The sequence below is a fragment of the Bombus vosnesenskii genome, unplaced genomic scaffold (genome assembly GCF_011952255.1).
Source record: "Bombus vosnesenskii isolate JDL3184/JDL3185 unplaced genomic scaffold, Bvos_JDL3184-5_v1.1 scf7180000013262, whole genome shotgun sequence".
Classification (NCBI taxonomy): domain Eukaryota; kingdom Metazoa; phylum Arthropoda; class Insecta; order Hymenoptera; family Apidae; genus Bombus; species Bombus vosnesenskii.
The window spans coordinates 4,944,246-4,958,282 of NW_022882922.1; the positions used below are offsets into that span (position 1 = coordinate 4,944,246).

General features: G+C 45.4%; 2 protein-coding genes across 3 annotated transcripts in view; both read left to right on the forward strand.

Moving 5' to 3' along the window:
• Positions 1-336: 336 nt before the first annotated feature.
• Positions 337-2,776, forward strand: LOC117234245. 2 transcript variants are annotated; one of them, XM_033495388.1, is made up of 3 exons: positions 337-1,469; positions 1,733-1,784; positions 1,851-2,776. In XM_033495388.1, the coding sequence occupies exons 1-3, from the start codon at positions 1,445-1,447 to the stop codon at positions 2,578-2,580; spliced, it is 807 nt and encodes a 268-aa protein (XP_033351279.1). In that variant the 5' UTR covers positions 337-1,444; the 3' UTR covers positions 2,581-2,776. The 2 variants fall into 2 exon arrangements, with proteins under 2 accessions (XP_033351279.1, XP_033351191.1); XM_033495300.1 differs by having other exon boundaries at positions 393-1,469; positions 1,733-2,776.
• Positions 2,777-4,591: 1,815 nt separating this feature from the next.
• Positions 4,592-14,037, forward strand: part of LOC117234087 — an 85,843-nt gene continuing 76,397 nt past the window's right edge. Inside the window, exon 1 of the mRNA XM_033495089.1 lies at positions 4,592-7,098. Coding sequence (XP_033350980.1) covers positions 7,073-7,098 — 26 coding nt within the window. The 5' untranslated portion in view covers positions 4,592-7,072. The remainder of the gene's footprint in view (positions 7,099-14,037) is intronic.

Here is a 14,037-nt window from a genome sequence, read left to right on the forward strand (position 1 = left end):
CTTAAACATACTTATCCGAGGAATCGATTAATTTTACGTTGCAAAGGTTGCTCGAAGGGATCGATTCTGTTGTCGCAATAAATCGTTCATCGATCGTCGAGACCGAAAAAAATGTTTACGAATCGATTAATCGGCTAAAGCATGCCCTTAAAAGTTTCAACACCTTTATCACTTTTCTCGCAAGGATACTAAGTCATCGATTAACCTTTGCATCGAGATCAATATGCCCTCCTTACGATCGAAAAACTATGTTACGACACGCGTTAGATCGCGTTTGGATATATCCATCGAGCAGAACGTTTGAGAATGTCCGGAAAGGATGATTGTTGACAAAGGCGATGAAAGGTTCAATTTTACGAGAATAGGAGTTTTCATGTGTTTTATACGCGGTAATTGCAGGTATGACTTCACGAACATACATTGCGCATGTACGGATGTATGCGTCTTAATTGTATGGGAAATTCGAGCTAATTATGAATTATAATGCAAAACATAACGCGTATATTGTGGAAAGTGAACGATGAAACTCGGTGTTGTACGCGCTTTAACAATGTGAAAAAATTCAAGGAATGACGTAATCGAATCGTAGAAATGCCTACAAATCATTAAATGGAATGCGCTCAGTTTATGAAAGTTGACATCTTACGTTTAACATGATCTAACATGTAACAAGTGATGTAATAATAAATAATTTATTATCAGTAGATTGCGGATTTTTATGCATTTATAGGAAATTTAAAATTGGAAATAAAACATTGCGCAGACATAATATGGAAAAATGTATAAAGTATCGAAAGTATAATAGCTTTCATAATACCTGGTAGGTAACACAACTTTCTACCGAATCTTGTAGATTTTTAATTATATTCTGAGAATTATGAATTTGCATAAATATCCACAGTTTAATCATCGGAATATCTGGAATGTGGCTCTGGTAATTCTTTCGTGCGAAACATGGCTGTGAATTCTTATACGCGTAATTTTTACGTTCTAAGTAGTTCGGCAGTTGTACAACGGTTCTCTATCCTCGATATTCGCGTAAATCATGCTTCAATGCTGAATTGGTATTATCGTCAATCGTTCTTTACTGAAAATATCGCTGAATATTGCCATCCACTGCTTTTAATCCGAAACTTGAAACTTACTAACGTCTGACGTTACAAACCGACCGTTAACCCATATCTGAATATGTTCGAAACTGGTACGACCGTACACAATTCTACTGGTTAGAGAACCTAAGTACTTTTGGTGTTTACAAAGTATGGAGTAACATGGCCGCCAGTTCTCGACGCGTACGGAACCAGTTTCAGTATGAAACCGGTTTGGAACTAGTTTCCATTGGTTTTTCGGCCCCCTGCAAGACCGTGCCACGACCGAGATTGGCACTCGTGTCGGACTTCTTTCAGAGATTAGAACGGAGGTTACGTTACGAGAGTGTGCTAATATGGCCGATATTACAGAACAGAAAGGTAAGAAAAGCAATTTTCAAACAAGGTTATATCCTATTATTGCCCTGTATTCATCGTGAATTCTACGCTGCGCCGAATGCCTGGCGCTCGTGTCGTACGCGAGCGTGGTCATCTCGCTGCTCCTTTTTGAAACTGTTCAAAATTATTTTATGTTGTTAATAAACATATCCATGACTTACTTGCTCTCCTTATTCCGATTGTTGTTGTTCGTTTATCTAAAACACGTTTAATACACTTTGTCATGTAAATATATTCTTAAAAAGGGGAAAACTTCGATGAACAAATGGAAATCAAAGTGGAACCGGCGCTGCAAGGGTATGTTGAAGAGGAACACGAAAACGATTTTCCCAGTTCTGACAGTAACAACGTAATTCCTTCTAGTGCTGATGTCGGTGCTTTAAATTTATGGACCAGTAAGGCCACCGCGTGTCTTATTGGCCAGTATAAGAAATATCATTCGAAGGTAGGACAGTCGACTCAGATTCGAAGTTTACGTGAAATGTTCGAGATGATTTCTCTCGAGATGCAGAAACATGGCTTTTACTTTAGTCCGCAAAAGTGCGAGAACAAATGGCGTGTTCTCGAACGAAAGTACAAGAATCTTGTGTTTCGAGAGCTTTTAAAAAAACCCGGTAGAATGAGACATTACGGACAATGGGAACACAAAAGGGCGTTGGATGAAATTTTTAAAGAAAAGAAGAAACACATGTATTTGGAGGAAAGTGATTTTCCACCGCCATCCGGTTCCGCGAGATATATGTTTATTTTACCAAAATCTATAAGCGAGGAACAAAGCAATATTAGCGTCGTCAATCAGCAACAGGAGGACCCTCTTGCGGCGCCGTCCTCGAACTCCTCTACAAACAACAAGAGCGAAGCGATGGATCAGAAGGAAACCCCAACGACGCTTTTCGACAAATTTCTCAACGAGATGGCAAAACATTTCGCGATCGCGGAGAAAAACAGAGAGAGGAGGCATAAAGAAGAAATGGCGATGCGGCAAAGCGAGTTGGAAGTTCAGAAAAGACTATTAAAATTAAAAGAACAGAAAATGGAGTTACAGAAATGTCAAATCATCGCTGCTGCGCAGCATTTACATCTGAACATGTAACGAAAACACTTGAAAACGTTGATCAAAACAAATTAATCTAAAAAGTCAAATTTAAGAACGAGTGATTCTAAATTAAAGTCCAATATAGATTTTTGTTACATCGTTTTTATATAAGATATTTTGTTATATCGTTTTTATATAAGATATTTTGTACGAATAGATTTACCAGAATAATATAAAAACAACTTAATTATTACAATATGTATACATATTTACGTCTACTTTTCAGTGTATGTACACTGTACACTTTCTTTTTGAATGTGTTGCGTCGTGATTGCTCACTAGTTGCGCGAAACAACCTTCAGGTGGTAGCACCTACCATCTTGCCAGTTCTATAGCTGCATATCATTAGGTAATCGATGTACGCGAGTTCTGTTTTTTCGACTGTCGAACCGTACAAATCTGGTTGTTCGCGTGTTGTTAGTGTTTTTCCATTTTAAGTTTTCAAAACGATCGATTAAACGAATGTAAATCGTTGATCAAGGATAATAGATCAAAAGGCCAACACGCTGTCCTGCAGGTTGTAATACGATGAAAAGAGTTTAAAAATTGTTCTGTTTGTAGAAACCCCGTACAAGCGAGTTTATAGAAGAAGTACATGTATCTCATACGCTATACATACATATATGTACTCGTACATCGTGTTACATGGCGCAAAGATATGTTGGAGTTTGGTTTTATTGTTAAAAGTTACAGGGCGGTTGTTCCTGTTCGACGTTAAGGATTACTATCGTTATGTATGCTGCCTCGTGCTCCTAATGACTCAATTTATTAAGCGGCGGTTCAAAAGATTGCCTCCCTAGGCTTCGTCGCATTGATATTGCACCTTCAAAGGATCATGCAACGCGTAGGGCTCGACAGAGATTTATAACGCTTAAATGCAATTTCATTATTCTATCTTATCGGATTAACACAGATCAAGTCCTGCACTTTCATTTTATTTATGGATGTTTCATGCAGATGTGGATCATAAATTATATCAACTCTCAACGGAAGTATAATAATAATACGACAGAGACGAAATTGTTTTGTGACTTTACGCATCGTGAATTATATTTGAAACAAACAAAACCCGTCTGCGTCATTCTTGAGAGGACAGAAAAAGATGTATCATCTACGAAATGTAGAACGGTGCTCATTAAGCTAAAAGCAACAAAGCAACGTGGTAGGGAAAGTTAGGTCTGGATTGAATCAACTCGGTGAATCGTATTCCCCGTAATTAACATTCTCGGTACGAAGTCATTCAATTCGTGATGTGATTAATTGAAATGCCACGAGAAAAATCTCGTAGAAAGTGAAATGGAGACGTTCGATGACTATGGAGCAGGCCAAATTTGCATTGACGGAACAGGTAGAACAGGGGACAGGAAACTTAGTTTCGTGAAGCTCGATCATGGTGATGTCGAGCATGTATCGTGATTCTGTAGTGGACTGCCTTGGTGTCACCTTACTTACATTACGCCTTGCATTATCCAGTGCATGACGATTGTACGTTTGGAATTTTGAAAAATTCATTCCTGTTACGCAGCATGGATTAAACGACAAGTCACTTTCCCCTATAGAACAGTCTTCTTGCTCGTTCCTAGCTCTCCAGTTTTAATCTAAATTCCATGGTAAATATTAAAAATCCGTATTTAAATATTTGAAACAATTTTGTGTTTTAATGTTCCGAACGATACTCGCGTAATCGCAATTTCCTGCGAAAGGCATTAAAATATAGCTTCAAGAAGTTTACGGGAATACCGAGAAACCACAAAGGGCAAACAATTTTACAAACCGTGGTGAATGCTTTTCGGGAAAAAATCGGTGAAACCGGTTACACCCGGCCGCATGAGTATTCGTACGCACTGACGACACATACATGGTGCATATGATACACACACAGGGGCGTAAGAGTTATACGCGAGCACGTGCAGGTACGTGGCAATAGGTGCACCTTGGGTAGTAGTACACGGAAGGGCGCCGGTTCGCTTGATACGGGAGTGAGTACGGCGGGTAATAGCGCGGAGGCGGCAAGTCGTCCAGTCGAGCCGCGACTACCGACCGGTGAGCATATATTTTTCAATTTGCCTTCGATTTTCACGGACAGAAGAGAGACAAGGAGGGATTCGAAAATATTGCATCGTGTTCGACATGAATTTTAGTTGGAACGTGCAGGGTTCCGGTGAGAAAAGTAACCGCGCGAGGATCGATCTTCGTCTTGGCGAAATTTCGCGTGCACACGAGTAAACAGAGGGTGAAGGAGGACACGCGATTCGTTGGTGCCTGTCGACGCACGCGTACACGTTCTATCATACACGATATATCATAGGCAATGTGCATCCTAGCGATTGTGGCATACGTTTCGCGTGACCCGTGAACGTTCTGCCTGTAACGCGCTACGACTCTCAAGAGTTCTCGAAATCGGGGCTGATCGTTCCAATTGTTTAGCCGTGCATCCATTTGGTCAGACTCTGGGAGATCGTTCGAGCTAGTGGCATCGAAGTACCAACGATACCGGCTTCGTCGATGGTAATCGTCACTGTGACTGCAGCCCTATAAATTTACGTCACGTCTGTGTAGCGTGTCACGATCGTATCCTTGGACGTTGGTGTCCGAGAAAAGAAGGGAACGAATAAGAGTGAATCGATTTTCAACAGTACCGACGAATACCTGTCGAGAACTATCTCGATATTACGCTGGTTCCGTACGAGAGATATATAGCTTAGGAGAAAAGGAGAATCAGAAAAGTCCGAGCGCGTGGTATAGCGGACTTTTCTTCAGTGGCAGATGGCTTGAAATCGTATGCACCGCGTCCTGGTCTTTGCATCGCGTTTTGCAGCACGTTGCGAGCCCTGAAGGCTCTGTCTAAGTAACAGTACTTCCTCGCGCTCGGTGGAGTAAGCCTCTCTCCGAAGAACGGGACCCACACTCCACGAGCCCGCTCTCTACACGCTCCTCGCCTCTCGCCCCCTCCCGTCTCTTCACCGAACATACTCTTTCTGTGTATTTCCCTCTCCTTCTATCGTGCCCGAAGTAGTCTGGTCGGTCGAGCACGGGGAGTCTCGTGAAACCAGTCCTCGTACGGTGGACCTCTCGGTTGGGACCTGGCGAAGAGAGGAGGTTGTTCGCTTGTTCCTCTACACCGGCACCTTTTGCACCTGCCGTGTGATTCCAAGTTTTTTTGCCTTTCCAAACCGATGCCCTCTGTGCTACCTCATCCGAATAGTAACGAGATTTTCCGTGGATGCTCGTACACGCTTCGCTACAGTGAGACTCCGATCGGCTTCGCGTGAATGCGAAGCGACGCGTAGCGTGTTTATTGCACAAACCAGTCCTGCTAGACGGAAGGACGCATCGGTCATTTGTTAAGTGGCACGCTTTTGTACCGAACGCGGTACTCCAAGATCGCAGGTGTACCATTTGCTGCAACATTTTCGGAGAGCTTACCTTCCAGTGACTCCGTTGTGTATGCGACGTGTGATTTATAGGGAGGAATGGAATAAGAAACGTTTCGTTCAAAACGGCAGAAGAATCGAGGATTTATGAAATTAAAGAAAACGTCCGTGTTACGATATTTTGTATTTCTTAGCGTAGACGTGATGCTCGCGTCAGGGTGCGCGACGTTTAATTCGCCCCATGTCAATTTTTGGAGGATTTCGAGAATCGAGAAAATTCTTACGAGCGAGAAGATCAGCGACCAGTAAATATCAAGATCGGTAACACGTGCGAGCAGAGAGACTCGCGTGAAATCACAGTCACCATGTCAATCGCTGTCGAAGCGTATCGGAGGTCGAGGTGTACTTTGGAGAAATAAAATGAACGAAAAAGCTAAGCACTCTGTGAAAGTTTAGAAGAATTCGTCGTGGTCACCGAAGCCGAGCGATTATCAGTTTGGCGAAAGAGAGGTTATGTGCCTCTCTCTGGATTCGACCTAACCTCCAAGTGTCTCGGTTACGAGTCCCACTAATCTAATTCGTGCCTCTTACTGCCGCGCACTCGATGGAAGCGCCGACCGTATGCTACATCGTGTAACTTCTTTTTATAGCTATCGATAATCATCGTGCGATCTCGAGGATTTGGGATCGAACGGAAACAGTACGACGCGTCGTCGATCAGCGTAAGATATCGACCATCGCCATTGTTGAATTTTGAGAAATCGTTTAAAGCGTCGAATGTTGCGCTTTTCGTTACATTTGCTACCCCTCTCGGTCACGGTAACGTCATCGATTTAGTGACCGGTGAAATTCGATCGATATTGCTTCGCGTATAACTCGATTCGTGCGAAGAATAACACGGTGCTGTGGTTAATCGGACCGAGATCGTAAAGATCGAAAGCAAACACGTTTCGAGTCAGTGTTCTTTTCCTTCTCGCGTGTGCGTGTTTGAGCTTGTGCGTTTCGTTTTTCTTGTTTTATCTCCGATCGCTCTTGCCGTGTGCCTCGACGCCGAAACGAATCGATGGATCGACGCTGAGGGTCGTTCAGAAGAATTCACGAAGAAACAGCCAGAAATGAAGACCACACAACGCGCATTAAGGTAAGATCTGTGCGAAAGTTCCTCGAGAAGGGAATTTACTTATTCCGGTACGCTCTATGCTTTTCTAGAACGGTTGGCAATAACAGTACGCGGATCATCGTCCGCGGTAAAAGCTCGTTCGTTTAACGAGAGCCGTAACGAGTCGCGTTTGTTTGGACCATTGGAAAGTCACGGTGTATTAACGTTGAAACAGACATAAATCGAATTATCCTCGAACCGTTTGTTATGGCTCATTTTCTTCGAAATCTCTGTTAATAATCCTATCCGTTCCTCGCGCGAGCATGCGTCGTAGCGTGCAGGAGGTTCAACAGGGCAGGAAAATCTCGTGTCGAGACGTGTCGTCAAAGGGGTTGAGTCGTGCAACGATGAAAGTGCGTCGTTTTAAATCGTTGCTTTCTTCGTCGTCGAATTCAGCGTGTATCGCACTTTACGAATAAAACACCTCATTTCCTAAGAATGTCCGTAGGTGGTAGCGGTTGGCATTGAGATTTGCATCATCCTATAACATCCAGGCACACTTTTTCCTGCTTCTTTGTCGCCGGATCGTAAACAATTTTACAATGACGCAACGGCAAATTTCTGGGGAGGAGGTTCGGCTCGGCCACGACGAGCAATAACGCGTCACATTTCGAGCGAATTTACATGCAGTGTTTTCGAATTGATAAAAAAAGAGCTGTATTCTGACAAATGATCAATGCGATCATTTTGAAAGAACGTGCCGTTCGTTCGATGCCAGGTGGAGCGCGATGCAGACTCCCTTTAATCACGAGATTAACTCTGCGATCTGTTCGCGAGCCGTGTGCGTCGGTCCACTGATAAATTGACGAGTATCTCGGCCACAATCGCGATCCAATTACATCGGTAGCCGTTTGTTAGGACGAACCATCGCTACGTGTTTGCCGAACGTCGTAAAACTCCGGGAATCGTTATTGTCGTATTCGTGCCTCGGTTGTACATATTTGTATGTCATTCACCTTTAAAACGACGTAAAAGAAAAAGCGCGGTGGAGTGGGTTGGGGAAGGTAATTTCGGTGATCGATTCACACCTTTGATCGGGAAAGTGACGTTCGTTTATCGGCTTAGAGGGGCAGATAAGATAGAACGACTATGTAAATGTTACTCGGCGTATTGTACGAAGGCTTTGCATGGAAAATGTCAGGTGCTCACCGACTGACGACGAGTCGAGTCGAGTCGTTGATCGTGGTTGTGTCGTTGTCGCGACTGCCGTCTCTGGAACACCTGCACGGACAAATTGAAATGCTAATTTGGAAGCTGCCACCTTCGGAGGCTGCCGGGGCTTCCCGCTGTTTCGGACTAGCTTGATTTTCCACGTTCGCCCCCTCCATCCAATTTTCCCCATTCTTCTCGCGGTCGTCGCGTATCTGGACGATCACCAACGTCTCGTTAGTCGGCATTTTTATTTTTTCAGTCTGTCGTAGTGCTCGGTGTCACGATCCATCCGTGACTCTGCGGCAACCTTTCTCCGGCAAGAAGATCGAATTCCTCGGGCATTCGTCGGCCGAACGTTCGTTTAGAAACAATAACAGTATCATGGCTGGGCCTTCGCATACGAAAGAGGCCGGTTATCGCGACCGATCCGAAAGTGGGGCTCTCCCCGAAAAAGGGAATAGAAAGCGGGAAAAATATCGAATGAGAATACCGACCGGCTTGGTCGTTGGGTCGGTGAACTACAAAAAGAAGTTTCGACGTTTCAAACATAAATCTTTCTCGATTGCGCTTTAATTTTTCATTGTTACGCCGGCAAATTACCCGCTGGAGGTAGCGTCCGCGTGCTTCGAATAAATTAACGAATATTCAGCGGCAATTCGTTTCGTTCCGAGTTCATATTCGCTGGCGAGTAAGACGGTAAAAATAACGTGTCCGCCGCTGATGAACGCGCCAGCTCCAGTAATTGTGGAATCTGTTGCGACGTCTGGGAAAATACGCTTTCCTTCTTTTCGTTTCGCGAAAACGAAGCATCGATAGTCGCGTAGTGAGACGACTGACTCGTTCGATTCTCCTCTTATCTTCAGCTTCTCTCTCCTCCTCTTGTTCCTCACCCTTCTCTCTATTCTCTCGTCGAACGAAGCTCTAATTAAAGCATTTCAATTAAGGAGATCAACCGGCCATTGTACCTCTCCAGCGACTCGACTCGACTCGACTCGACTCGATTCGATGAATTTTCCCTCGACGTCTCTTCAGGCTTGGGAAAGTCGTCCTTGATGCGATTAATTGCAGAAAGCGGATTTCTCTCGTCGTCCTTTTCTCCCCTTTGCCTCTTTCTCTTTCTCTTCCGGAGCAGCACGCCAGGAGAAACACAGCCCGGAGTTTCTTCTTTCTTCGTTAACTCTTAATTGATCGAATTTCGTTGCAAGATTTTTCCACGTAGAACAGCCGTTCCTGTTTAATTTCGTTGCACGCGTCTCGCGGACGTTTCGCGTCCTTTCGACAGAAGCTTCCTCTCGCTGATCGAAAGCGACGTTGAGGTCTGGTTGGAACACGGTAATACGATTGTTCCGTTTGAAGAAAGGTTTCCTCTCTTTCGTAATAGGAACGCGGCTCGGAATCCGCTCTCCCGAGCGACTTTTACGCGATGTTGTTAAGGTTTTATCTCGTAATAGCGAGAGAGAGGAAATGCGTGGATGAATGTATAATAGAAAAATATATTTAAGCGAGTTTAAGTATAAGTACACTGTGTATGCTAGTCCAGATCCGCACGCTGGTGTCACGTAAAATAACACAAGAGAACAACAACAAAAAAAAAAAAAAAATAGAAAAGAAAACTTCATTTTTCTTCTAACACAATTCACAATTTTTCTTCCGAGCTCTAGGCGTGACTTTCCAAGACTGAGACTTACAACTCGACTTCCGATCGGATTCGGTTATTTGTCTTTTGTCACTCCTCGATATCCCCACTATCCTTGAGTTTGTTAGGCATCCGCGATCGCCGCCACGCACGCCTTCTCCTCGAATATTCGGCGGAAGGATCGTCGGGATATCGATGGCTCGTTAGGCACTTGGGCGATATACATTGTCGCCGAGTGCCGTCACATCTTTATCTCCGATTTTAAAGTGAGCCGGTCGTGACAGCGGCCTGGTCTCTGACGTGGATTGACGTTACACTGGCAGCGTTACTTTACGAAAGAGTTTCGAAGCCACGGGTCTACGGGTATTTATACAATTGCGGGAAAACTGGCTTGTCTGTATCCCGTTGCATGATTTGTGCGAGGCACGTTCCTGCAAAGCTACGAGGTTGAGAGGCCGTTCGAATTAATTTAGCGTCAAACGATACTCAATGACTTCGAGGACTAAGAAAACTAAACTTTAGAAAAGACGCGGAGCTTTCCTCGAAGTGGGACCAACTTCGACAGATGCACGAAGCAACGCGACTGATAACGACTTGGTTTTGCTTTTCGAGTCGGAGGAATTCGAATGGTAACGACGATTTTTCCTCGATAGGGGGAAATGTCCGTCAACGAGGGAACCCGGAACTATCATCCCGATGAAGAATAGCCAACACCGTTGTTTAGCCCGTTAATCTCGAGTCATTCTAACGACGTGCAAGCGGTTTCAACGAAATCTCATTAATCTAACTATTTCCACGTGGTACGATGGGATAGAGTTAAGGGCCATAACCGCGTAAGTTATTGCGCGTTACTTTGAACGTTGCGCCGTGCATCATATTTTACTGCTGGCCCGTTACCGGCTCTCCGCCGATATATTTAAAAGAAAATTCGCTAAACAGTTTGCGAGGAAATTACACGCACGCGAGACACGTGGAGTATAGGGAAAGGGTGAGGCGGCGGCGACGAGAGTTTCAGAGGAGCTTGTGCTCCGTTTTTAAGGCGTTACGGAATAGTTTCTGGGAAGCGATTGCGCAGCGAGCAAACTCGCCGCCTTTTCAACAACCGGTCGTCGAATGGCGTGAGTTTGTTCTTCTAGCGACGCGTAACGATCATCGTCGTCTATTCCGTTCGACTTAAACCGCCTTAAACTCGCCATGACTGCAATACCGTTTCATTCGCGTCACCCTTTCGTTCTGTTCGTAATTACTACGCCATTGTGCGCGTTTAGCGTAAACCACCGGAGTGACCGGCGTTGATCTCGATCTGTTCCAATGATCCACTGCAACATAGAAGACTCGTTCCACCGTTATCCTTGCTCTTTGTCAGCTTATAGGACTCGTCGAGCCGAGTTAGTGGATGCTGCCTTTTGGCCACAGACGCAAAATACGCGATATCGAGTTGCGTCGTAAGTCTCGTCATCTTTTATCGAAACTTTGATGCGAAATCGTAGAAAATTTGTTCGGTTCGATCGCCAATTTATTTGGATAATTTAGGACGCACCAACGACTTAGGTTTATTCGCTTACATTCTTCTTACCACTGCGCCTCGTGTGGCAGCATCGAGCTGATTCTCGCGTCAGCAGTTTAAGACTCCAGCGAAAGTCCTTAAACTTGAAACGCGCGAGGTAAAAATAAGAATGGCGTTGGAGATCCGCAAGTTTCCCGACGATTAAAAAAACGATATCGATGTTTGATAACATTGTTCGGCGAGTTGTTGCTCGAGAGCACGATCCTTATTGCAGGGGTTCGGTTCGCGGATGATTTCGTGCGTGAGTCACGAGTGATTCACCTCGCCGGTAGAACCTGTTGTTGGCAGAGAAATCACGTACCGCGAGATTGTTCGTGCAAAGTCGGCTTCGAAACAATCGTATCTTGGATGCATTCGCAATCGCCTCTGGGTGTTGACCGGTCGTCCAAAAGGGTTCCAACTTCTCGTTCGCCGACTACGTGGTAAACTTTGACTCGGCAAATTTACATATTTACGATCACGCGTCAGAAACGAACAACGGGGAAGAACGTTCCTTTCGACGATCTCGCGATCGATTTATCGCGGCAAGTGTCGAACGCGAGGATAAAGCTAAACGAGCTTGTGGATAACGGGGTTAAACGGCGGGTCAAGAATTGTTTCTCTTTGACGTCGTCGGCATTGATGAACAAGGAACAATACGATGGAGATTGGACGCTTGGTCGAGCGGAAAATCCGAGTGGAAAATGCTCGGACGACGAATAAAAGGACGACTACAACCGGCCGTTGATTGGAGGGTTGCTCGCGTCGCCTCCACGACTACAGCCGAGCTGTGAAAATTCCACCAAGGAAAGCCCCTGATCGAGCGTAATTTCCGAACGGAGCCGTAACTGGGCCAGCCGTATCGCTTTGATACACCTTATTCACAATGGCAACTGCCGCGTAACTTTTACGTAACGACTTATCGCCCGGAGCTTCGGCCGCTTCTGTCGTCGCTCGAAGAATCGTTCCATTGTTCGCCCCCATCTTTCCAGTAATCCTTGCTTCCACGTCTGCTTCGTACGTACGTGTTCATCCAGCTGCTCCGTAAATCTCGCGATAATTACACCGCGGATAAGCGACCTTCGCGTCTGTTTGTCTCAATCAGAGGATGGATAGTATCCACATCGACGAAAGAATCCGATCGAGCCGACATTGTATCGCATTGTTCACCGCGATAACGGAGGCCGCATAGTTTCATAATTTGATAGATCGACTGGATACCGTGCTAATGGGATACGTCCGATCAGGGAACGTGGCAGAGGAACGGTTCGTCGAGGAATTCGTTATTGGTGTACGTTCCAGAGGCTGGTCCGTCGAATTGTAATCGACGCGGATGCTTTTCTCCTCGTTCAGCACGCGTCAGGTTCGTCCGTGCGTTCTTTCGAAACGTCAACGTTTCTCTCGTATCGGTAAATGGAGAGAAAAGAAGCGGAGAGTGCGAACGATGTTGCCGAGACACGTGATTCTGCGTATAAAAGTCGAATACCACGCGACGAACGTTGATTTTCAGAAAGTCGGCTAATAAGATTACACGGTTATCGGTCGTGGAAGGCATCCGCCGGACAGAAAAAGCCACGCCGTGAAATTGCGTCGTCGTGAAATAACCGTTTCGACGCGAAAGCGCCTCCGCGACTTCCTGTTTTTCCTTTTTCGTCTCCCGTGTGGCTCCGGTGATCCGTGACGAGACGCGATTTCAGTCGGGATCCGCCGATATCCTCGCTGAAATTCTCCAACGTTACGTTCCTGGCTGTTGTTTCGCCGCGAATTGATCGACCGTTTCAACGGATTCGAGAAACGTCGCGTACCAACAAGTACGTGCGTCCGTGCGGTCACGTTTCGACGGAGAGTCCAGCCTTGACACACTCGCACGTTGACGTAACGAAAGTCGCGCTCCTACGAATTATTCCCACTTTCCACGAGTAATATGTCTATTTCGCTTCCTACCGATTTTCCAGAGCTATTCTCCGCCGGAGGTAACTTCCGAATGACGTATTTTCAATCGCGAACCGTTAGTTGGCTGGTAAAACGTACGGCAACTATTCGCTACACCAACTTGGCGTCTACATCGGACAGAACGTTATATATCGTTTTCGTTTTATACGTGCCCCAGAGCGTAGCAACGTTTCATCTTTGGTATCCGTTATCGGGCCTATTTTTCTCCGCGGTCGAAACGCTCGACAAACGTTGAAATATTCGTCCAAGAGCGAACGTTTCAAAGGCGCAGCAGTTTCTTTCTGCGCAATTTCCACGATATTCGACCGAGCGAATAACCGTGTGGGTAGGATCGCGGCGCGACGCACGTGGAAACCGTGAAATTTCGCGATGACGTCAATCGGTGTCAATCGATTTTCAGCCGGTCCGAAGATACCGGTTGGTATCATCGAGCGGCTATCCTCGTTTCGTCTCGCTAGTAATTAACGCGAAACCTCGTACGAACGTCGAGCTACGAGCGTCGAAATGAAAAGGAAGCCACGGAAACGGCATTAAAATTACGACTTTAATAACGCTGTTGGAAATCACACTTTGCCAACCGGAAACACAGTTTGCCGAGATCGACGTACGCTGTGACCGGCGTATTTGCGACTTC